Source organism: Medicago sativa, chromosome 3, assembly GCF_051527215.1.
Source record: "Medicago sativa cultivar Bolivia chromosome 3, Bolivia_mono, whole genome shotgun sequence".
NCBI classification, from domain to species: Eukaryota; Viridiplantae; Streptophyta; class Magnoliopsida; order Fabales; family Fabaceae; genus Medicago; species Medicago sativa.
Window position 1 is genome coordinate 38,712,914 of NC_140751.1, and position 27,297 is coordinate 38,740,210.

Consider the following 27,297-nt stretch of genomic DNA (forward strand, 5'->3'; position numbering starts at 1 on the left):
AAACGCTTGACATACTCCCGTAGGGTTTCTTTCTTGTCATGAACGATGGCGTTCAAGGCCGCCATGGTCTTTCTTGTCATTGAAACTTTCAATTACTCGGGTTCTACAAAAATTCATAGATTTTTTAAATATAATTTTATACACATGCACGAGTTTGTTACTTGTATCAATCAAAATCTTTGAAGTCACACAAGTTTGAGTTTAATCCTTATTTTAAAAGCAATGAGTTGGATTTGGGTGTGATTTCAGCACACAAAGTACTTCAAGTGATCATGGCCGTTGATTGATCTACGAGATCTGACAGCACCTGGGTAATAGAAAACCACTCCAAAAGCTTGGAGACACCCCGCAAAACAATCTAATATTATATAGAGGGGTCTTAAAAAATTAAGATTAGGGAAAAACCCGAGGTCAGATCAGATCCATACTTGATGCGTTGGTTTTCTTTTGTTTTTAGACAAGGTTTGATGCGTTAGTTGTGCTTACTTTAATCACCTGCACAGCTGCACTAATAACTTATTTAACTCTTCTGCATTTCTTCTCAATTTAATAAGAAGGGTTAATATATGTTTACCTCCTATAATATTAGCGAGTTTCGATTTATCCTCTGTGAATTTTTTTTTGATGCGTTAGTTGTGCTTACTTTAATCACCTGCACAGCTGCACTAATAACTTATTTAACTCTTCTGCATTTCTTCTCAATTTAATAAGAAGGGTTAATATATGTTTACCTCCTATAATATTAGCGAGTTTCGATTTATCCTCTGTGAATTTTTTTTTTAAATTTCAACTTTGTAATTTGAAGATTTTTTTTTTGGACCTTTATGGCATCAAATTACAAAATTTAAAGTACTTTCGCCCTCTGTAATTTGAGAGAATTTTGGTTTACCCCACTATCATATCATCGATATTTCACTTTATCCACCTGCCATATCATTGATTTTGTACAGTCAAAATTCTTGAAGGTCCAAAACCAAAAATCTTCAAATTACAAGGTTAAAATTTAAACAATTTTTTTTTACAGGAGGTAAACCAGAACTCGCTAACATTGACAGGAGGTTAACATATATCAACCCTAATAAAAAATGCATTATTAAACTTGCACGTGGTGTCCGACCGTTTTTTAGAGGTATATATTGTCCGACATACTTAACGCTCGACACGACCTAACTTTAATAAATAAGTCAGATTTAGACTTTTTAAAAAACTCATTAATTTAAATATATTAGGTTAAGGCTTATAGAAAAGCCTACTAGGTCGGACCTTATATGTGTAATTAAATATACTTCATTATATTAATAATTTTTTGTTCCTTCAAATTTTGAATACCACAATTTATTTATATTTTTGCAATTTGAGATTTTCAATGTGTCACAAAGCTCTTGATATTATTCTTATTTCAATACCAATGAGTACACATACTTTTGGATATTACCCTCTTACTATTGTCATTCTCATAATGCTCTATGTTACAAAGTAAGTGACCCTATTGGAACAATAATAAAAGACAATAGATCAAATTTATGCAATAAATGCTTATTAACCTCTATAAAATAAATGTACAAGCTCTACAAAATTGTATTGGATATACATGCAATATATGTTTAAAAGTGGGAAAAAATAGATGCACATGTTTTACAAAATTGTATTGACCTATTATCCTTTTAAGCAATATATGTTTCTTTGTAAAAAAAAAAATGCTTATAAGCTTTTTTATCTATAATTGTGTAAATTTTTGGTTTATTATTTTATATATTATTAAAAAATAAAAAATAATTATATACTTAGAAACGGTCCGACCTTTGAACCTCAAACTGATAAACATGCCGGTTCAATGAGCAGTCCAGTTCTGATTACCTTAGGTAATACTGTTGTTTAAAAAAATAAATATTTTTTCCTCGAAATTAACATTTCATTATATAAATGAAAATGCTTAACTAGTAGTATAAGACTTACAAAAGTTTATCAACCAAACAAAAAGCCATACACAAAAGTTTAAGAATCATTGAATTGTTATGGCAACCTTCACCCTTCACAAAGAAACCGTTCAACCATGGTTACCTCTACAAAGAACTCACATAGTCTTCCACTTCATATGTATCTTGTTTCTCTTTTACTACCGTATCAAAAATTTATTTATTTCATATCCATGGCTTCTAATGACACTAGCTGAGATTATTCTATCATTTATGTGGGTTTTCAACCAAGCATTCCGTTGGCGGCCAGTGACTCGTTCAGTGATGACCGAGAAATTACCGGCCGAAGAGAAGTTACCGGGACTCGACATATTTGTGTGTACGATTGATCCTGAAAAAGAACCGACGGTAGAAGTTATGAACACTGTTGTTTCTGCTATTGCTATGGACTACCCTCCTGATAAACTTTCTATTTATCTTTCTGATGATGGAGGTTCTCCTATTACTCTTTTTGGGATTAAAGAGGCTTTTGAATTTGCTAAAGTTTGGGTTCCTTTTTGTAAGAAATATGGTGTTAAGTCAAGATGTCCTAAGATTTTTTTCTCTCCTTTGGGTGAGGATGAACAACTTCCAACACATGAATTTGAAGCAGAGAGGGACCAGATTAAGGTATTTGTTTAATATTATTATTACTATTATTGCTCTCTCTAAAGTATCACAACCAAAAAGTAGTGATTAAAAAAATACATTTTATCTTTAACTTTTTATATGTAAATGTTGATAAATTAATGGTTATCTTAGTTTCTCCAATCCAACCCGAACCTTCTGCTTGAAACTCTTTCAATATTCTTTGAGGTTGGATGGAGTACACACTCCATATCATAATAAGGTTGATTATAAGCCTTTTTGTTTCATTGTTGTTGTATGTGAATCCTATTTGAATAAACACTTAATTTGCAGATTATAGGATAAATGTTTATTGTGATAAGTGCATATATATAAACTATTTATATCGCAAAAGATAAAATAAAGTTAAAATGATTTTTTATAAGCAATATGGTATTTTCATAAGCTATCATGAAAAATTTATAAAAATAAGTTCAAAACATTAGTTTAGAAACAATCAATCTAATAAGCAGTAAGGCTTGTAATTGTAAAATTAGTTTATAGACTCATGCAAATCCCATATCCATTATTAAAGCTTGGTGGATCAAGGGTTCCTTTTCGAAAAAAATAAAATAAGTTATGATAAAAAAAAAAAAAAAAAAAGTAAAAGAAGTTATTATAAAATTCGTGGAAATTTATTCTCTATTTTGAAGTTTGAAGAGAAACGAGGGCTTTGGAGGGACAGAAAGAGAGGGGAATAAAGAAAAAATTCTCAATTTATTTGAAATAGTGATTTTGTAGAAGAAATAGTACGTTTATGATTAATATACTTTAAACTTTGGAAGTACTATATAAACATGAACCGAGCTTTCAAGAATTTATATATAATCTTCAAAATCCTACTTAATGTATTTTTTGAGTTGGTACAAATTAAAGAGATTTTGTATTATGAAAAAAAAAAAATAGACCTCCTAAAGTCCTCCACTTCTAATGTTTTTATTTGCTTATATTTTTTCAATTATTTTTTTCCCAAAGCCGCCCCCCCCCCCCCAAAAAAAAAAAAAAGTAAAAAAAAATCAAATAGAGTTTAAGATTGTGTTTGGATGGAGGTATAAGAAGGAAACTGAAAAGAAAACTTACTTTTTTTTTTGAAATCACGGACACTATTAATTGTTTTTAAAAAAATTGAAATAACAATATAAAAGATGATCATGTAATACTATAATCACATTTAATATATATATTGGTTAAAAGTGTACATTTAATTTAGACAATCAACATAGCATTGGAGTTAAATAATTGAACAATAGATACGTCTTTCATGCTATCATTTAATTTATGTAGCTGACTATATCAAGTATGATATTATCTATTTATTTTTGATGTTCATGACGACCACATTCATGTTGTGATTTTACTATTTGACAGCAAAAATACGAGAAAATGGAGAAAAATATTGAGGAATTGCAAAGCGACGACAAAAATCTTCGTGTGGTGAATGATAGGCCTTCTCTTATTGAGGTACCCCTAATAATGGATAAGGACTGATAATCACTATATCTACATAAATTACATTGATATTTTTTTTTTAAAGAATAGAATAATTTATTTAAATGAGTATAAATATGTTTAATGAATAAATTATTATTTTTGCATAATTATGAATATATTTTTATGTGTAAACTAGCGAAAAGAAGGGCACTCACGTTCCCGTCTTTCCGCTCTTTTTATTGCATAATTATGAATATATAATTAATAGGGTTTTGCTTTCTTATCATTCTTATCAATTAATAAAATCCTCTTAAAAAGTTTGGGAAAAATACGTAGTTCACATATTGATGATTTTCCTTCTTATCATTCTTTGAAGATCATTAATGACGAAAAGGAAATGCCACTGGTTGTTTATGTGTCTCGTGAAAGAAGACCATATGTTCCTCATAGATACAAAGGAGGAGCACTCAATACATTGGTGTGTACTCATTTATTTTGAACTTGAAACATTCCTCGTAATTTTCTTTAAATTAAATTTATGATACACACATACGTATATATGATCATTTAAACATTGTATCAAATGTGATTACAGCTTAGGGTTTCAGGGCTAATCAGCAATGGCCCTTATTTACTTGTCTTAGATTGTGATATGAATTGTAATGATTCATCATCAGCCAAACAATCCATGTGCTTTTTTCTTGATCCTGAAACCTCCAAAGATCTTGCTTTTGTCCAATTCCCTCAAATGTTCCACAACCTCAGCAAGAAAGATATATATGATAGTCAGGCTAGGAATGCTTTTATGGTATGTCACCAAAATTTAAAATCTTCACCTTCTATCCATTAATTTATGTCTGTTTATTTAGTTTATGAAGTAACATATTGTCATTTCTATTAGACAAGGTGGAAAGGAATGGATGGATTAAGAGGTCCAGGTCTCACTGGCAGTGGAAATTATTTAAGTAGAAGTGCATTACTCTTTGGAAGTCCAAAACAAAAAGGTACATATAGCATTATTATAGGGTCATGTTAATAAGTGTCCAACACTTGTTAGGAAAGTTCAAAAGGCTTAATTGTAGTTTTGGTCCTCTATTTTCACCATTTTGTAGAATTGGTCTCCCTTTTTTAAACTTTGATAGTTTTGAGGGACTAATAGTGCAATTAAGCCAAGACAAAATTAGTAGGTTTCATTGAAAGTCACAACTTTAAACTTTTAAAAAGTTGAATTCATCACTTTTCATCAATTTCCAAGGTAATATTTGTAACACCCATACTAGACGTATCTAGAAAGTCTAGCATGTGCATTAATTCAGTACTGGATACATTAAATAATTACAACAATAAGACTTCGAATGAATTTCTTAAACAACAAATGCGTTCGTACAATAAGATTACAACTCAACTTTACTAAAATATTAAATTGCATCCTTGAAAAATCCACATCATCCAGCATCGGGTACGAACGAACACTTGTCGCATCATCCATTCGGCTACTAGCTTGCTAAACCACCTGATATCTGAAACAAATAAGGATTGGGATGAGACATAATGTCTCAGTGAGTTCCCCTAAATCCTAAGCTATAGGCAACAACGGGGGAAAACCTACGGTCACCACGTGTCTACAATACAACCTGCCGGTTGATTATACGTGTGTGGGGACTTGCATGCTTAGACGGTTGTGCATACTAGGACCGTCTTAATTTCATCTTACTTGTTATAGGCTTACTATAATCTTGTGTGTCATGGCGGTCAAGGGAACCTAAGACCACTATGCCAAGATACGGTAAACGCATCGAGGTCTTCATGTAACATGTTCATGACACAATCCTAAGCCGGACGATTAGGGAAACCTAGGAACGTCATCGGCACCACATTCTTTACTTAACTTTTACTTAAAATAATCGTGCATGAGTTCATTCGTGATCATAATCATAGTCATATCATACATATTCGCATATAAGTTCATTATGTTAGTGTTGAACAAACATCATTATCTTGATTCATTTTATGGAGAGTCCTGGGTGGAGTAACCCCGAGTACATTCCCATCATGACCGATGTACGTACATCGGACTCCCTCGGTGTCGTGCGGGTCCCTTACGGCTTGAACTGTTCCCCTTGAGTCGAGAACCTCCCGTATCCCCCTGACGTGGATAACAAGAGACACGAACACCGACATGCGGTTATAATCTTAGTCTTAGCATCATGGAAGATTAAACCTAATCATGCTTAAAGCTTACCTCGGAACCTTGATCGATCCGATTAGCGGTAAGTGTTCATATTCATACTTGATCATGGTGGAGAGATTAACTAATCATTCCTCAGGTTAACATGTTTGTTATAACTTACTTGTTCATGGGCGAAGAGAATACACTTCGCGACTTATCATTCTAAGGATTCTTGCTTAACCTTCTAGTTCTCGACTACTATGTCGAGGCTCTAGTTTTTCCCTTGCTTAAGGATTATCTTGCTACCCGATTCTTATCGTATTATCTCTCATTTACCATGCTTTACTATACTTGCCAAATACTTGCTTACTCTCAAGAAAACATTTTAAAACCTATGTCTTCGAGTCATGACTTGAGGGGTTTACTTCTGTAAAAAGACTGCTCGAAGAAAAACTGGACCGAAAGGCGTCAAAACGGGCCTGAAGCGAGCAAACAGCATGCTGCCATGCTGTCACTCGCAATGGCGAGTTGTTTACTCGCAATGGCGAGTTGCCTCACTCGCAATGGCGAGTTGTTTGCGAGTTTGGGGCGAGTAAACACCCCCTTGTTGTGGTATTACTTGCCATGGCGAGTAAGTGCTCGCCGTGGCGAGTTATGACAGTCCAGAACTCTTAAAAATGATATTTTTGACCCAAAAACCTCAAATCATGTATCTCTAAGTATTTTGGAACATATTTGATCATAAAACTCTTGTAAAACGTCCATAAGGCAAGTATTGGCAAGTTTGGTAAGCAAGGCAAGAAAAGGGCAACTAACTTATATATAAAAACCCTAAGTTTTCATATTATACTCACAAATCATAACACAAACCCAAAGGTAAGGAAATACTAGCTATGGAACTCACCCAAACAAAGTTGCACAAGATTCCCAAGCTCAAGCTACCAAAACCCTAGCTCTTGGTTAATTGCTTTCTTTGATCATAACCTTCAAACTTGCTATTCTTTCTTGCAATCCAAGCACCATAGTTCTTGACTATGAAGAAACCCTAGCTTGAAACATCTTCCGACTTACCATGAGTCAAACCCTAAACCTCAAGATGAATTCATCTTCATGGTTATATCTTGTTAAACTCTCCAATTCCATAAAATATGCCCAACACAAGCTCCATATCAACAATGCAAAGCCTTGGCTTCTTATTCAAATCCAAACCCCGACTTTCGAATCTCTTCATGAAAGGAGAAGTAGAGAAATCAAACACCAAACAAGCTTCCTTTAGCTTAAGAGACCTTGAGGAGACATAATCAAAAAGCTTGCCATGAAGGAAGAAGATTTTGGAAAGAATTGTTGGAGAGGAATAGGGAGAGATGGCGTGAGAGAAGAGAGAAGGGAGAGCAATATTCTTTCTCTCAACCCTAGAGATAGAAAGACAAGTGAGAAATGAAGATATTTTGGCCCCAAATGATCTAAATATCTCTTAATCATGCAATTACCAAATTGCCCTTCTGTTAAGCGTGTTTAATCCAACTCTGATACTTAACTCGTAAATAGCTGACATCACTTGAAAAATATCTCCGTCAAACTTCCTTTCGAAATATTAATCATCTGACACGATCGACTGGTAATATTCCGATACTGACAGGCGGGATATTACATTCTACCCCCCTTAAAAGAATTTCATCCTCGAAATTCAGAAACCATCTACCAATCTCTGAGATAAAACTCGTATTCTTTGGTTTAGCCTTCAATTTAAAGTTCTACTGATATCCAAGTTTGCCCTGCAGTGCTCACTTGCATCTAGAACATCTTATCATGCAGACATTATCTTTCTTAAGGCACCTTGCGACTTATGCCTCTTACTTATGTTACTTGCCTTGATAATTCTATAATCCCTTTTTGAGTCTTAAGAAACCTTTCTATCTCTTCACAATCTCTCTACACCCGAATTCGAGGGTAACCCACATATCTTATCTTGGAGAAGCGAAAACAATTATACTGATTCATCTAACAATTCATTAACCAGTCTTGCGATTCACATGCTCTTGAAATTCTCTACCACGTCCATTTGCACTTAAATACTCTTAATAGAATTCCGTGTATCTCGTATGATATTAGTATCACATGAACATTGTAGTTTCCTCTTAAAATCACATCTCCATAGTACTTGCATACTTCCAAATACCGCTTCTTGTTAGTTAATATCGATACTCGTTCTGGCATTTTACTTCAAGAAATTTCTAATCATTGGTACATAGGTTCTTGGAACATATGTTTACTTGATTAAAAGGAAATCTCATTTTGAAACCAAGTCTGGAATAGTACTGCAGAACCGCAAGACGAGTTTCTATATTTTTGAAAAGATTTACAACTCGTCCCAAATTGACTAAAACAAGTTGGTCCTGAAGTCTGGACGTCTTAAGTGAGTTTGCTCACTTACGACGCGCCTCATTGTTTTCAACAATGTACAATATCATTTCCAAGTTCCTTAATACCTATCTTAACATTTAGTAATTATAAAATCATGGCTTGACTTTATTATTGCAAGTATCGTTACCACTTAACAAGTTTGGTATAGGAGGGTATGTATTTCATTGCGTATATCTCAAGAACCTTATTCCCTTATCGTAGCACTTACTCTTCCGGACTAATCAAAAGCTCTTCTACACTTTCAACATCACAATTAGCAACCCGATTACTTCATTGTGGAAACTCTAGTCTTTCTCGTCTTACTTAAATGGAGATACATCCTGTATACTTTTACCTTAATCAATATTGACCGTATAAGCATCAATCCTTACTTATCATACCGAGAACTCATGGCTTGTCTCATAATACTTCTAATTAGAACTGCATTACAATTCTGAACTTTCTTCACAAGATTCTTACTACCAGATTCCATATTCCATGGTTACTGTTCACAACTTTACTGATTAACTTCCTTCGCGCTACTCTGATTCCCACCGGTTGGCTTCAACCAATATCCTAATATGTTGAGACGAGTGAAACTTCACACTCTTTCTACCATCTCATTAATATCTTCTTGAACACTTCTCAAAACTTTCTATGTTGCAATTAACTTTACAACCTTACATTTACCAATGCCTTGTAAGATCAAACTTATCGTATACTCATGATACTTTACATGAGGATATACCTTACGTTTTTGCTGGTTGGGTTTAATTCCTGATGTATACGTAACATACTTAAACTTGTTTCCTAGTAATCTCATATTCCCATGACAGACTCATCTTGCACTTGAACATACCTTCCTTAAGTATCTAACCTTGTATCTTCGCGTACACACCAACTATGTTTTGCTTAATCAATCCTATGCTTGCTCGTTAGTTTTTCTTTCTAAGGAAATTTCGTAAATTAGCACATGGGTCATTGACGTTGACGATTTTTCCACTATATATATAAATACACTGAATCTAGGCCCCAGTCGTTTCTCTAAAATCATAGAACAAGTTGACAACTCAAATGAGCCATCAGACCTTGGTTCTAGTGAGTTTAGTCCACTCTACGCGAGTTGTAACAAACTGGTACCTGCAAAAATTTTATTTAAATTTCAAAATGTCAACTTCAATCCCCCATATGTGAATATATTCCTAAAATCATATAAACTTTAGGACTTAACATTATAACGAGTCTTAGCGAGTTAATTAAGCAAAACATAGGTTCGAGGGGTACTCACAACTCCACAAAATCCAAGAACCTTGTGATCTCATAAAACTCTTCACCACTTAACTTCTTACTTCATGTCTTCACACCCGTGACGTCCATTCTAGATACCGGAACCTCTAATCTCTTGGTCTAAACTCCTTCTTAACTCTTGCCACATTAATTCCCTAAGTTACCTTAAACCGAATCGATTTCGTTAATGATTGCTCATGCCTTTTTCCTTTCAAAACCTTAGAATGTGATATGCATTCGTCACTCGATGTCATAAAGGTTTTCGTCACTTAAAAGATTATGAAAACAACTCCCCAATAATTACCACAGACCCTAGAGACGAATTGACAATTTTCGGTAAAACAAAGAATTTCACCCTAAGTTCGCTATTGTCGAGTTTCTTCAGCTCAATTTCCGGAAAACATTCTTAGTTTTCAAGTAATCCAATGCACATCATTCATTCCCATCATCATAAAATATTCTATCACCTATGCTTGGCAAGCATCAACTTAATTCAATACAATTCTCTGCACGTCGGAAATTAATGCTTAATCCTAATACCATAACCCTCCACTTAAATTCTTAGCTTCCTCCACTATGGATAACTTCCCCCATTACGTCGCCGCTTATCGCAACTTCCCTAACATTCGAACCTTGTCCACTCTGAACATACAAGTTCATTACTTCAATCACTTAACGCTATTTCTAAGAGCCTACTAACTCCGTCCACATATATAGACTTCTCCTTAACTTGTAGCCTTGCATTTACACTCCGGAATTCAATTCCTTCTATACTTCAACCCGTTCCAACAATGACTCTTACTAAAGCTTCAGATCCTACTCATGTATTTCAAACTCTTTACTTACGGGTATACGAAGTATCATTAACACTTATCCAACGCCGTCGAAACGTCCCTTCTTAGCATTACCTTACCTTCTCAGAGGATTCATACATCTACTTACTTAGTTCCCCGGCCACCTACTGGCACTATCATCTTCTTACTAATACTCATTCCGAGTTCTTACTTCTGAGTTTACACTTCCGTGCTTCTTCATCTCATACTTCGTTCCTCCTGGGTCCTATTCAGCTCTCAGGCATCCGTTCTAATCATCGATTGCTAAATTGAGTTGATCAGGCTCAACTAACAACAACAACTAGAACATTTACCCGGAACCCAATGGTCCCACTACCTTTGTTGTAACTTAATGACCCAAGGCACGATCTGAATCGACCTGCTCTGATACCAAATTGTAACACCCATACTAGACTTATCTAGAAAGTCTAGCATGTGCATTAATTCAGTACTGGATACATTAAATAATTACAACAATAAGACTTCGAATGAATTTCTTAAACAACAAATGCGTTCGTACAATAAGATTACAACTCAACTTTACTAAAATATTAAAGTGCATCCTTGAAAAATCCACATCATCCAGCATCGGGTACGAACGAACACTTGTCGCATCATCCATTCGGCTACTAGCTTGCTAAACGACCTGATATCTGAAACAAATAAGGATTGGGATGAGACATAATGTTTCAGTGAGTTCCCCTAAATCCTAAATAATAGGCAACCACGGGGGAAAACCTACGGTCACCACGTGTCTACAATACAACCTGCCGGTTGATTATACGTGTGTGGGGACTTGCATGCTTAGACGGTAGTGCATACTAGGACCGTCTTAATTTCATCTTACTTGTTATAGGCTTACTATAATCTTGTGTGTCATGGCAGTCAAGGGAACCTAAGACCACTATGCCAAGATACGGTAAACGCATCGAGGTCTTCATGTAACATGTTCATGACACAATCCTAAGCAGGATGATTAGGGAAACCTAGGAACGTCATCGACATCACATTCTTTACTTAACTTGTACTTAACATAATCGTGCATGAGTTCATTCGTGATCATAATCACAGTCATATCATACATATTCGCATATAAGTTCATTACGTTAGCGTTGAACAAACATCATTATCTTGATTCATTTTATGGAGAGTCCCGGGTGGAGTAACCCCGAGTACAATCCCATCATGACCGATGTACGTACATCAGACTCCCTCAGTGTCGTGCGGGTCCCTTACGGCTTGAATCGTTCCCCTTGAGTCGAGAACCTCCCGTATCCCCCTGACGTGGATAACAAGAGACACGAACACCGACATGCGGTTATAATCTTAGTCTTAGCATCATGGAAGATTAAACCTAATCATGCTTAAAGCTTACCTCGGAACCTTGATCGATCCGATTAGAGGTAAGTGTTCATATTCATACTTGATCATGGTGGAGAGATTAACTAATCATTCCTCAGGTTAACATGTTTGTTATAACTTACTTGTTCATGGGCGAAGAGAATACACTTCGCGACTTATCATTCTAAGGATTCTTGCTTAACCTTCTAGTTCTCGACTACTATGTCGAGGCTCTAGTTTTTCCCTTGCTTAAGGATTATCTTGCTACCCGATTCTTATCGTATTATCTCTCATTTACCATGCTTTACTATACTTTCCAAATACTTGCTTACTCTCAAGAAAACATTTTAAAACCTATGTCTTCGAGTCATGACTTGAGGGGTTTACTTCTGTAAAAAGACTGCTCGAAGAAAAACTGGACCGAAAGGCGTCAAAACGGGCCTGAAGCGAGCAAACAGCATGCTGCCATGCTGTCACTCGCAATGGCGAGTTGTTTACTCGCAAAGGCGAGTTGCCTCACTCGCAATGGCGAGTTGTTTGCGAGTTTGGGGCGAGTAAACACCCCCTTGTTGTGGTATTACTTGCCATGGCGAGTAAGTGCTCGCCGTGGCGAGTTATGACAGTCCAGAACTCTTAAAAATGATATTTTTGACCCAAAAACCTCAAATCATGTATCTCTAAGTATTTTGGAACATATTTGATCATAAAACTCTTGTAAAACGTCCATAAGGCAAGTATTGGCAAGTTTGGTAAGCAAGGCAAGAAAAGGGCAACTAACTTATATATAAAAACCCTAAGTTTTCATATTATACTCACAAATCATAACACAAACCCAAAGGTAAGGAAATACTAGCTATGGAACTCACCCAAACAAAGTTGCACAAGATTCCCAAGCTCAAGCTACCAAAACCCTAGCTCTTGGTTAATTGCTTTCTTTGATCATAACCTTCAAACTTGCTATTCTTTCTTGCAATCCAAGCACCATAGTTCTTGACTATGAAGAAACCCTAGCTTGAAACATCTTCCGACTTACCATGAGTCAAACCCTAAACCTCAAGATGAATTCATCTTCATGGTTATATCTTGTTAAACTCTCCAATTCCATAAAATATGCCCAACACAAGCTCCATATCAACAATGCAAAGCCTTGGCTTCTTATTCAAATCCAAACCCCGACTTTCGAATCTCTTCATGAAAGGAGAAGTAGAGAAATCAAACACCAAACAAGCTTCCTTTAGCTTAAGAGACCTTGAGGAGACATAATCAAAAAGCTTGCCATGAAGGAAGAAGATTTTGGAAAGAATTGTTGGAGAGGAATAGGGAGAAATGGCGTGAGAGAAGAGAGAAGGGAGAGCAATATTCTTTCTCTCAACCCTAGAGATAGAAAGACAAGTGAGAAATGAAGATATTTTGGCCCCAAATGATCTAAATATCTCTTAATCATGCAATTACCAAATTGCCCTTCTGTTAAGCGTGTTTAATCTAACTCTGATACTTAACTCGTAAATAGCTGACATCACTTGAAAAATATCTCCGTCAAACTTCCTTTCGAAATATTAATCATCTGACACGATCGACTGGTAATATTCCGATACTGATAGGCGGGATATTACATTCTACCCCCCTTAAAAGAATTTCATCCTCGAAATTCAGAAACCATCTACCAATCTCTGAGATAAAACTCGTATTCTTTGGTTTAGCCTTTAATTTAAAGTTCTACTGATATCTAAGTTTGCCCTGCAGTGCTCACTTGCATCTAGAACATCTTATCATGCAGACATTATCTTTCTTAAGGCACCTTGCGACTTATGCCTCTTACTTATGTTACTTGCCTTGATAATTCTATAATCCCTTTTTGAGTCTTAAGAAACCTTTCTATCTCTTCACAATCTCTCTACACCCGAATTCGAGGGTAACCCACATATCTTATCTTGGAGAAGCGAAAACAATTATACTGATTCATCTAACAATTCATTAACCAGTCTTGTGATTCACATGCTCTTGAAATTCTCTACCACGTCCATTTGCACTTAAATACTCTTAATAGAATTCCGTGTATCTCGTATGATATTAGTATCACATGAACATTGTAGTTTCCTCTTAAAATCACATCTCCATAGTACTTGCATACTTCCAAATACCGCTTCTTGTTAGTTAATATCGATACTCGTTCTGGCATTTTACTTCAAGAAATTTCTAATCATTGGTACATAGGTTCTTGGAACATATGTTTACTTGATTAAAAGGAAATCTCATTTTGAAACCAAGTCTGGAATAGTACTGCAGAACCGCAAGACGAGTTTCTATATTTTTGAAAAGATTTACAACTCGTCCCAAATTGACTAAAACAAGTTGGTCCTGAAGTCTGGACGTCTTAAGTGAGTTTGCTCACTTACGACGCGCCTCATTGGTTTCAACAATGTACAATATCATTTCCAAGTTCCTTAATACCTATCTTAACATTTAGTAATTATAAAATCATGGCTTGACTTTATTATTGCAAGTATCGTTACCACTTAACAAGTTTGGTATAGGAGGGTATGTATTTCATTGCGTATATCTCAAGAACCTTATTCCCTTATCGTAGCACTTACTCTTCCGGACTAATCAAAAGCTCTTCTACACTTTCAACATCACAATTAGCAACCCGATTACTTCATTGTGGAAACTCTAGTCTTTCTCGTCTTACTTAAATGGAGATACATCCTGTATACTTTTACCTTAATCAATATTGGCCGTATAAGCATCAATCCTTACTTATCATACCGAGAACTCATGGCTTGTCTCATAATACTTCTAATTAGAACTGCATTACAATTCTGAACTTTCTTCACAAGATTCTTACTACCAGATTCCATATTCCATGGTTACTGTTCACAACTTTACTGATTAACTTCCTTCGCGCTACTCTGATTCCCACCGGTTGGCTTCAACCAATATCCTAATATGTTGAGACGAGTGAAACTTCACACTCTTTCTACCATCTCATTAATATCTTCTTGAACACTTCTCAAAACTTTCTATGTTGCAATTAACTTTACAACCTTACATTTACCAATGCCTTGTAAGATCAAACTTATCGTATACTCATGATACTTTACTTGAGGATATACCTTACGTTTTTGCTGGTTGGGTTTAATTCCTGATGTATACGTAACATACTTAAACTTGTTTCCTAGTAATCTCATATTCCCATGACAGACTCATCTTGCACTTGAACATACCTTCCTTAAGTATCTAACCTTGTATCTTCGCGTACACACCAACTATGTTTTGCTTAATCAATCCTATGCTTGCTCGTTAGTTTTTCTTTCTAAGGAAATTTCGTAAATTAGCACATGGGTCATTGACGTTGACGATTTTTCCACTATATATATAAATACACTGAATCTAGGCCCCAGTCGTTTCTCTAAAATCATAGAACAAGTTGACAACTCAAATGAGCCATCAGACCTTGGTTCTAGTGAGTTTAGTCCACTCTACGCGAGTTGTAACAAACGGATACCTACAAAAATGTTATTTAAATTTCAAAATGTCAACTTCAATCCCCCATATGTGAATATATTCCTAAAATCATATAAACTTTAGGACTTAACATTATAACGAGTCTTAGCGAGTTAATTAAGCAAAACATAGGTTCGAGGGGTACTCACAACTCCACGAAATCCAAGAACCTTGTGATCTCATAAAACTCTACACCACTTAACTTCTTACTTCATGTCTTCACACCCGTGACGTCCATTCTAGATACCGGAACCTCTAATCTCTTGGTCTAAACTCCTTCTTAACTCTTGCCACATTAATTCCCTAAGTTACCTTAAACCGAATCGATTTCGTTAATGATTGCTCATGCCTTTTTCCTTTCAAAACCTTAGAATGTGATATGCATTCGTCACTCGATGTCATAAAGGTTTTCGTCACTTAAAAGATTATGAAAACAACTCCCCAATAATTACCACAGACCCTAGAGACGAATTGACAATTTTCGGTAAAACAAAGAATTTCGCCCTAAGTTCGCTATTGTCGAGTTTCTTCAGCTCAATTTCCGGAAAACATTCTTAGTTTTCAAGTAATCCAATGCACATCATTCATTCCCATCATCATAAAATATTCTATCACCTATGCTTGGCAAGCATCAACTTAATTCAATACAATTCTCTGCACGTCGGAAATTAATGCTTAATCCTAATACCATAACCCTCCACTTAAATCCTTAGCTTCCTCCACTATGGATAACTTCCCCCATTACGTCGCCGCTTATCGCAACTTCCCGAACATTCGAACCTTGTCCACTCTGAACATACAAGTTCATTACTTCAATCACTTAACGCTATTTCTGAGAGCCTACTAACTCCGTCCACATATATAGACTTCTCCTTAACTTGTAGCCTTGCATTTACACTCCGGAATTCAATTCCTTCTATACTTCAACCCGTTCCAACAATGACTCTTACTAAAGCTTCAGATCCTACTCATGTATTTCAAACTCTTTACTTACGGGTATACGAAGTATCATTAACACTTATCCAACGCCGTCGAAACGTCCCTTCTTAGCATTACCTTACCTTCTCAGAGGATTCATACATCTACTTACTTAGTTCCCCGGCCACCTACTGGCACTATCATCTTCTTACTAATACTCATTCTGAGTTCTTACTTCTGAGTTTACACTTCCGTGCTTCTTCATCTCATACTTCGTTCCTCCTGGGTCCTATTCAGCTCTCAGGCATCCGTTCTAATCATCGATTGCTAAATTGAGTTGATCAGGCTCAACTAACAACAACAACTAGAACATTTACCCGGAACCCAATGGTCCCACTACCTTTGTTGTAACTTAATGACCCAAGGCACGATCTGAATCGACCTGCTCTGATACCAAATTGTAACACCCATACTAGACGTATCTAGAAAGTCTAGCATGTGCATTAATTCAGTACTGGATACATTAAATAATTACAACAATAAGACTTCGAATGAATTTCTTAAACAACAAATGCGTTCGTACAATAAGATTACAACTCAACTTTACTAAAATATTAAAGTGCATCCTTGAAAAATCCACATCATCCAGCATCGGGTACGAACGAACACTGGTCGCATCATCCATTCGGCTACTAGCTTGCTAAACCACCTGATATCTGAAACAAATAAGGATTGGGATGAGACATAATGTTTCAGTGAGTTCCCCTAAATCCTAAGCTATAGGCAACCACGGGGGAAAACCTACGGTCACCACGTGTCTACAATACAACCTGCCGGTTGATTATACGTGTGTGGGGACTTGCATGCTTAGATGGTAGTGCATACTAGGACCGTCTTAATTTCATCTTACTTGTTATAGGCTTACTATAATCTTGTGTGTCATGGCAGTCAAGGGAACCTAAGACCACTATGCCAAGATACGGTAAACGCATCGAGGTCTTCATGTAACATGTTCATGACACAATCCTAAGCAGGATATCGACATCACATTCTTTACTTAACTTGTACTTAACATAATCGTGCATGAGTTCATTCGTGATCATAATCACAGTCATATCATACATATTCGCATATAAGTTCATTATGTTAGCGTTGAACAAACATCATTATCTTGATTCATTTTATGGAGAGTCCCGGGTGGAGTAACCCCGAGTACAATCCCATCATGACCGATGTACGTACATCAGACTCCCTCAGTGTCGTGCGGGTCCCTTACGGCTTGAATCGTTCCCCTTGAGTCGAGAACCTCCCGTATCCCCCTGACATGGATAACAAGAGACACGAACACCGACATGTGGTTATAATATTAGTCTTAACATCATGGAAGATTAAACCTAATCATGCTTAAAGCTTACCTCGAAACCTTGATCGATCCGATTAGCGGTAAGTGTTCATATTCATACTTGATCATGGTGGAGAGATTAACTAATCATTCCTCAGGTTAACATTTTTGTTATAACTTACTTGTTCATGGCCGAAGAGAATACACTTCGCGACTTATCATTCTAAGGATTCTTGCTTAACCTTCTTGTTCTCGACTACTATGTCGAGGCTCTAGTTTTTCCCTTGCTTAAGGATTATCTTGCTACCCGATTCTTATCGTATTATCTCTCATTTACCATGCTTTACTATGCTTGCCAAATACTAGCTTACTCTCAAGAAAACATTTTAAAACCTATGCCTTGGAGTCATGACTTGAGGGGTTTACTTCTGTAAATAGACAGCTCGAAGAAAAACTGGACCGAAAGGCGTCAAAACGGGCCTGAAGCGAGCAAACAGCATGCTGCCATGTTGTCACTCGCAATGACGAGTTGTTTACTCGCAATGGCAAGTTGCCTCACTCGCAATGGCGAGTTGTTTGCGAGTTGGGGGCGAGTAAACACCCCCTTGCTGTGGTATTACTTGCCATGGCGAGTAAGTGCTCGTCGTGGCGAGTTATGACAGTCCAGAACTCTTAAAAATGATATTTTTGACCCAAAAACCTCAAATCATGTATCTCTAAGTATTTTGGAACATATTTGATCATAAAACTCTTGTAAAACGTCCATAAGGCAAGTATTGGCAAGTTTGGTAAGCAAGGCAAGAAAAGGGCAACTAACTTATTTATAAAAACCCTAAGTTTTCATCTTATACTCACAAATCATAACACAAACCCAAACGTAAGGAAATACTAGCTATGGAACTCACCCAAACAAAGTTGCACAAGATTCCCAAGCTCAAGCTACCAAAACCCTAGCTCTTGGTTAATTGCTTTCTTTGATCATAACCTTCAAACTTGCTATTCTTTCTTGCAATCCAAGCACCATAGTTCTTGACTATGAAGAACCCTAGCTTGAAACATCTTCCAACTTACCATGAGTCAAACCCTAAACCTCAAGATGAATTCATCTTCATGGTTATATCTTGTTAAACTCTCCAATTCCATAAAATATGCCCAACACAATCTCCAATTTAACAATCCAAAGCCTTGGCTTCTTATTCAAATCCAAACCCCAACTTTTGAATCTCTTCATGAAAGGAGAAGTAGAGAAATCAAACACCAAACAAACTTCCTTTAGCTTAAGAGACCTTGAGGAGACATAATCAAAAAGCTTGCCATGAAGGAAGAAGATTTTGGAAAGAATTGTTGGAGAGGAATAGGGAGAGATGGCGTGAGAGAAGAGAGAAGGGAGAGCAATATTCTTTCTCTCAACCCTAGAGAGAGAAAGACAAGTGAGAAATGAAGATATTTTGGCCCCAAATGATATAAATATCTCTTAATCGTGCAATTACCAAATTGCCCTTGTGTTAAGCGTGTTTAATCCAACTCTGATACTTAACTCGTAAATAGCTGACATCACTTGAAAAATATCTCCGTCAAACTTCCTTTCGAAATATTAATCGTCTGACACGATCGACTGGTAATATTCCGATACTGACAGGCGGGATATTACAACATTTTTATTTTTGTTTCATTAACTAATGTCATAAGAACATTCTTAAACATTTCCAACATAACCAATGCTATTTTTGAAAACTTTTTACAGGTTCTCTTAAAGCATTGTTTAAGAAAACAAAAGAAGTAATTTTTTCTGAAAAATTGTAATTGCAAAAGAATTATATTCTCAACCGATATTTTTAGGACACTCGTTATCGAGACTTTTTTACATAATATTTATGTTACCTCCACCAATAAATATGATAAAAACAATTTTAATGAGGACAAAGTATCTCTACCATTATATTGCCTTTGAGAGACAAATTAATTAATTTTTTTTTTAATTCATAGTGGCAGGGGACTATCTACTTAATGCCGAAACCAACTATGGCAAGTCTGCTATGTATGTAGAGTCACTGAAAGCAATATGTGGTCAACAAACTACTAATCAAAATGCTTCAAGACATGTAGTTTTACAAGAAGCGAGTGTAGTGGCTTCTTGTTCCTATGAAAGTAACACAAACTGGAGTACTGAGGTAAGAACATCAACACATATAAACATCATATTATTTTCTCCATTGCTACAATTTCAACTTTTAACCTTTAACTTATTTAATATTTTAGTTTTTGATGGAATCTAATGCATTAATGTTGATATGCTCTCACCTTTATAAAAAGATCTTCAAATTGGCAACATGAGTGAATTTACAATTTTACGATTGAGTCAACTTTTTATAAATTGAGCCAACGTTCATTGACTGATTAAATTAGTACAAATTTAAAACTTTCTAAAGCCAATGAAAGTTTGTTTGAATGGTAACGATGTCAATCATACCTCATAAGGTGTGAATTCAAATTTAAAGTTTAAATGTAATTTCAATCCTTTCAATCATACCTCTCATCTCATAATTCAAAAATATAGCCTTTCAATTTTAAAAAACAATAATTATAACTCTCATTTTATAATTAAAAAATATAGTCTTTCAATTTTATTTTATTTTTTGACAATTGTTTTTCTGTTAAATATGTTTTTTTGTATGTTTTACGGTATTTTTATTTCCAGTTTTTTTCAAAACAATACTTTGATGATAATAAATAGAGGAATGTTATTTGAATAACCATTTTATGGGATAACCAAGATATACAAAGAAATGTAGGTCTTGACATAAAAACCAGAGAGAGAGAGAGAGAGAGAGAGAGAGAGAGACAGAGAGAGAGAGAGAGAGAGAGAGAGAGCATGATGTGAGTATGAATAAGAAATTTGTCATAACAGTCGTCATAAAATGATTGTTCAAATATTATTTCTCTAAAAAATAAAATAAGGAGATTTAAACCACATGTACATTGCTAAAAATAAGTCCTAAATTCTGTAATGGAGAAAACTATCTGAAATTTTTAAAATTGAGGAATTATGTTTTCAAATTAAAAAATAGGGATTAGAATTGTGAATCAACTAACAAGAGAAAATAAAAAGGTGAGAACTACGTTACTCTCTCTTGTTTAGGGGGTAGTTACCCTCTCTTGTTATCAACCAATCAAAATGTAATATGCATAGACAACATTAAATGTCAAATAAATGAATCAATTTTTTCTAAAAATAAAAAAGTTAATCTTAATCATAAGGCAACTTTTAATACTTTTCATTTTTATTTAGAGCAAATTACACTCCCCTCCCCGCTTATGTTAAAATATACATTTCTCTCCCTTTAAAAATAAAATCTACACTCCTCTCCCTATAAGATGCTTGAATTACAACCCTTTCCCTTAATAATTAAATATGTACTACACTTTAATCTATTTTAACATAAATAAATATTTTAATGATATATACTAATTTTGAACCACCATTTAAGAAAAATAAATTCATTTCTTTATAATTTAAATATCAATGGTAATTAAACTTAAATATTTTGCTATTAAGTTTATAATTTATAGTATAAAACTAATTTGTAAATAACCATATTTTACTGTATTTAGTAACTATTGTAATTTTATTTTTTGGTTGTTTCATATTTTCTAATAGGGTTTAAAACTATATGTTAATGTAATTGTGAATAAAAAATAGCGAAAAATATGTATTCAAATTTTGATTATGTTAAAATAGACCCGCAATATTTTTTTTTAAGTGTGTTAGATTATTTTATTTTATTTTGCTAGACTTATAACAAATAAAATTTTTACATCAAATTTCTTTCATCTGGATGTCCTTAAATTCATCACTTACATTCATAAAATTTCTTCCATTCCACAACCCCGAACGTGAGAACAAAAACATCTCCTTCATTCAAATTTCTTCTTTATTCTTCCCTATTGATCAATTCTTGTTTCATTTTCGTTTTCTTCCCATTTTGATTGTTCAATTTTGTCGTTCCAAACTGCTGCAGTTTCAAATTATAGTGAGAATTGTCGTTGTTTCTAGAACCGCGTCAGGTATCGTGACTTTTTTTTATTTAGGCAGCCAACCTAATAAAATCTGCTAACACGCATAGACCTGCCTCACTATCAACCAAAGCTTTTAAGTCCAAACAAAAGAACAAAAGCCTCATGACATAACCATTTCAGCAGCAACCGAAAAAAATGCTAGCAAACTCCCAAAACATCACAGCGGCAACACCTGCTAGCAATCCTTAAAGTATAACAGATGACTTACTCAATTGTTATAATTAACTCCCTCACAACCAAGAAAAATCAAATCAAAAAGAAAAATCAACTCACCATACCTGACGTGGTTCTGGAAATAACAGTAATTCTCACGATATTTGGAATCAAACGAACGACGACGATTCTCACGAAAATTGAAAACTGCGGCAGTTTAGAACGACAAAATTGAACAATAAAAATGGGAAGAAGAAATTTTATGAATGTAACCGATAAATTTAAGGACATTCAGATGAAAGAAATTTGATGTGAAATTTTAATTGTTCTAAGCTAGTCTTGTAGTGTAAATTAATTAAGATTGAACACCTAAATATAATTAAGGCAAGATTACATTAGCGGTCCTTTATCTTATTTTTTTTGTAACAATTTGGTCATTTATCTTTATTTTTTCTCGTTTAGGTCCTTTATCTCTCTTAAAAGCACATATACATCTTTTTTCTCATTTTTTATTAAAAAATACATAATTTTATTTTTAAAAATATATTTTTATTAAAAATGAAAAAAAAATCCAGACATATGATGAAGATGTTCATCGTCTTCATCTTCTTCCTTTGAATCTTCATCATCTTCTTTAAATAAAAAAAAATTCTACTAAAATATATCTCCAAATATCGTGAATTAATGTTATATTCACCTCAAATCTTCTTTTAAACACAAAAATCAAAACCTTAATTTCATAAATGTTGCAAGGCGGATGGTGGAGGCTTAGTCACTAGCGGAAGGGTTAGGCTTTACAAAAGTTAAGATTGTTCTGGAAACAACAAAATTGATGTGCAAAGCTGCTCTCAATTTTGGGGTTATTTTTATGCCGTGTTGGAATATTGAGTTAGAAAATAATAATAATATACGGTGTGACAATTTATATAACTATTTTTTTTTTTTTTTGTGATGAAACTAAATCTCTTTTCTATAGGGTTTTGATTTTTGTGTTTAAAAGAAGATTTGAGGTGAACATAAAATTAATTCATGATATTTGGAGATATATTTGTGTAGAATTTTTTCTGATTCAATGAAGATGGTGAAGCTTCAAAGAAAGAAGATGGAGATGATGAACATCTTCATCATATTTCTGGATTTTTTTTACATTTTTAATAAAAATATATTTTAAAAAATAAAATTATGTATTTTTTTAATAAAAAAAAATGAGAAAAAGGATGTATATGTGCTTTTATGAGAGATAAAAGACCTAAACGGAAAAAAATAAAGATAAAGGACCAAAATGTTCCAAATAAATAAGATAAAGGACCTATAATGTAATCTTGTCTATAATTAAATAAAAATTAAAAGTATTAAAAGTTACCTAAAATTGATTTTTTTTTATAGAAAAAATTTACTCATTTATTTGACATTTAATGTTTCCAATGTATATTACATTTTGATTGGTTGATATCATGAGAGGGTAAATACCCTCTAAACAAGAGAGGGTAATCTAGAAAAAACCAAATAAAAAATACAGACTTTTTCTAGTTTCACCCTATATAATCATAGTTACACCCAAATTTATTAAAATTTTTACAATAATACCAAAATTGTCCTCTTCATCTAAATTTCTAAAAACCCTTCTTTTATTATCATTTTGAACCATCACCCCTTTTTCACCCACAAACCACCATGGATATGCAATCAATACCTACTGAAATCGTCAATTGAATCAACTTCTTTTCCATTGATACGTACTCGATTAATACAAGTAAGTGAATTTCATAAATTTCTTCGAGTTTTTATTTATCGTTTGCTCTATGATTTATTCGATGTTGTTAATTTTACCATGGATGTTTATAGTTGTAGTTAATTTCACTTTTGTCTATCGACATCGATTTGTTTGATTTAAGTTTACGTAGAAGGGTAACATAATTTAAGTTTACATATAGGTTTCACGTGAATTTAGTTTACTTACATATTCTAAAAATGAATAACATACACCTAAACTCAGTTTACTTGGTGTATGTAAACTCAGTTTACATAAACTATGTAAACTCAATTTACATGAACTAAAAACTCAGTCTTAACTTACTTATGTAAATTCAGTTTACATAGTGTATGTAAACTCAGTTTACGTAGTGTATGTAAACTCAGTTTACTTAACTCACGTAAACTGAATTTACATACACTACGTAAACTGAGTTTACATACACTATGTAAACTGAATTTACGTATACATAATTAATGTGCAGTGAACATGAATAAAGGGTATATTAGTAATTTTGAGGTGTAACTTGGATTATTTGGGGTGTGGGTAGTATCTGTAAGTCTAAATATGGGTAATTAAGGATCAGGATTCTCTCTCGTGGCAATCTCACTGGATGTGTCCCCCGACTCCCGTGTGAATGTGGACCATCCAGATCTCCTTTGCCTGACTTTGAGTGTGTGAGGTAAACGCAATGGACGACTTAAGTGATTGGAATGGAGATCATATTAAACTTTCATTTATAATTATGCATTTCTATTTTCATTCCCATTATTAACTTGATTGATATCCACAGGTGGGATTCTCTTATGCTATAAAACTTGAGAGTACCGTTACTGGCTACCTCCTTCATTGCAGAGGATGGAGGTCAACCTATCTTTATCCAAAAATACCATGTTTCTTAGGATGTGCACCCACTGACATGAAAGAGGGATTGCTTCAGTTGGTAAAGTGGACATCTGAACTTCTCTTGCTTGGAATCTCTAAATATAGCCCATTCACTTACGGGATTTCAAGATTGCCCATTATTCATTGTCTAACCTTTTGCTACTTCACAACCACAACCCAATATCCTATTGCCTACACACTATATGGAATCATTCCTCAGATTTGCTTCTTGAAAGGAATTTCTGTATTTCCAAAGGTAATTACTACGATTAAGTTGTAACCTTGCATAAGTGTTTATGTATAGGCTTTATTTTTTATATGAAAGATAAAATAAAAAACTATTTTTGTATAGGCTATGAACTTGTTGATTGCAATACAAGTTTTTTATTAGAAGATCAATAATCAACTATAGTTAGTTGATAGGCTAACAAAAGCTACTAACTCTAGTTAACCTATCAACTAATATTTTTCATGAGAATAATTTTTTTTTTAATAAAAATTACTTTGTAGAAGATTTGATCCTTTTGAGTTGCATCTCTAAAAAATCATTTTTGATAACTAATTTTTTATTAAAAGAAAATTTTATTATAGTAAACAAACACAAAATAGTTTATGTTTTTTTCTTAAATTACAAAAAAATAATTTATAAATTATTTAATATTAAAATCACTTTTTATAGTACACATTTTTATTTAAAGAAAATTTTATTATAGTAATTAAACAAACACAAAAATAGTTTATATTTTTTTTAAATTACAAAAAATTAATGTATAAATTATTTAATATTAAAATCACTTTATATAGTACATAACAACAAGACAATATAACTTGTGCTCATAAGCTGAAACAACTTATGTTACAAGTGGTTTTCTATAAGCTCTTCTAAACAATCTCAAAAATGTTTATGTCTACAAATAAACTTAAATAAGTTAATTCAAACATGTTGAATAATTATTTACTACCATTTTTTTATGTCATTTTGCAATATGCTACTTCTAAGATTTTCCTTGATTAAGTATATTAATTTATTTATGTTACAGGTTACAGAACCTTGGTTTATAGTGTTTACAGTATTATATGTATCCACTCAAATTCAACATTATATTGAGGTAATTTCAAGTGGTGGCTCCTCCAGAATTTGGTGGGATGAACAAAGAAGTTTGATTGTAAAATCAATTGGATGTTTTTTTGCAATTATAGAAGCAGCAAAAAAATGGTTTGGGTTGAACAAGGGAAAATTCAATTTATCAAACAAAGCAGTTGACAAAGATAAGGTAAAGCAATATGAGCAGGGTAAGTTTAATTTTGAAGGTGCAACATTGTTCATGGCACCATTGATTGTGTTGCTCATAATAAACATTGTTTGCTTCTTTGGTGGTTTATGGAGACTACTCAATGTGAAGGATTTTAATGAAATGTTTGGCCAACTTTTTCTCGTTAGCTATCTAATAGCTCTAAGTTATCCTATTATTGAGGGGATTATAAGTATGAAACGCAAGGTTGGGTAGCAAATATATGAACCATGAAAAGCATATGAGTACGTCATAGTGCTTTGTATCTTATAATTCTGTAATCTTAAGCTTAGATGATTTTGAGAGGATAATCTTATTTTTGGATGAATTTCATTTGTCTAATGTGTCACATCTTTTGTCCTAATTTTTATTTTTTATTTTTTTTAAATTAAGAGTAAAATGACATCAAAAAGAAAAGAAAAAAAAGGGGTGAGGCCTACATTACCCTCTCTTGTTTAGGGGGTAATTACCCTCTCATGATATTAAGCAATCAAAATGTAATATACATAGGTAATATTAAATATCAAATAAATGAGTCAATTTTTTCTAAAAATAAAAGAGTTAATCTTAATGATAAGGTAATTTTTAATACTTTTAATTTTTGTTTAATTATATTAAGGTGTTCAATCTTAATTAATTTACACTACAAGACTTATAACAAATAAAATTTTACATCAAATTTCTTTCATCTAGATGTCCTTAAATTCATCACTTACATTCATAAAATTTCTTCCATTCCAGAACCCCGAACGTGAGAACAAAAACATCTCCTTCATTCAAATTTCTTCTTCTTTATTCTTCCTTATTGATCAATTCTTGTTTCTTTTTCACTTCTTCCCATTTTGATTGTTCAATTTTGTCGTTCCAAACTGTCGCAGTTTCCATTTATAGTGAGAATTGTTGTTGTTTCTAGAACCGCGCCAGGTATCGTGACATATTTTTTTATTTAAGCAACCAAGCTAATAAAATCTGCTAACACGCATAGACCTACCTCACTATCAGCCAAAGCCTTTAAGTCCAAATAAAAGAACAAAAGCCTCATGACATAACCATTTCAGCAGCAACCGAAAAAAATGCTAGCAAACTCCCACAACATCACCGCGGCAACACCTGCTAGCAGTTCTCAAATTACAACGGATGACTTACTCAATTGTTATAATTAACTACCTCACAACCAAGAAAAATCAATTCATGATATTTGGAGATGACTTACTCAATTGTTATAACTAACTACCTCACAACGAATGCTAGCAATTTCTCTGTAGGGTTTTGATTTTTGAGTTTAAAAGAAGATTTAAGGTGAACATAACATTAATTCATGATATT

General features: G+C 33.8%; 1 protein-coding gene across 1 annotated transcript; it reads left to right on the plus strand.

The window, feature by feature from the left end:
* Window positions 1–1,947: 1,947 nt before the first annotated feature.
* LOC146937519 (quillaic acid 3-O-glycosyltransferase CSL1-like) lies at window positions 1,948–26,320 on the plus strand. Its single transcript, XM_085751785.1, has 8 exons — window positions 1,948–2,585; window positions 3,951–4,043; window positions 4,390–4,491; window positions 4,609–4,821; window positions 4,915–5,017; window positions 19,798–19,982; window positions 24,588–24,935; window positions 25,720–26,320. Exons 1-8 carry the CDS (start codon window positions 2,016–2,018, stop codon window positions 26,185–26,187), a joined length of 2,082 nt encoding a protein of 693 aa, XP_085607911.1. The 5' UTR covers window positions 1,948–2,015; the 3' UTR covers window positions 26,188–26,320.
* The last annotated feature ends 977 nt before the right edge of the window (window positions 26,321–27,297 follow it).

Coding starts and splice junctions, on each gene's coding strand:
- LOC146937519 (XM_085751785.1), top strand. CDS start 2,016: ATGGCAACCTTCACCCTTCACAAAGAAACCGTTCAACCATGGTTACCT. Junction 2,586..3,950: donor CAGAGAGGGACCAGATTAAG/GTATTTGTTTAA, acceptor ACTATTTGACAG/CAAAAATACGAGAAAATGGA. Junction 24,936..25,719: donor GAATTTCTGTATTTCCAAAG/GTAATTACTACG, acceptor TTTATGTTACAG/GTTACAGAACCTTGGTTTAT.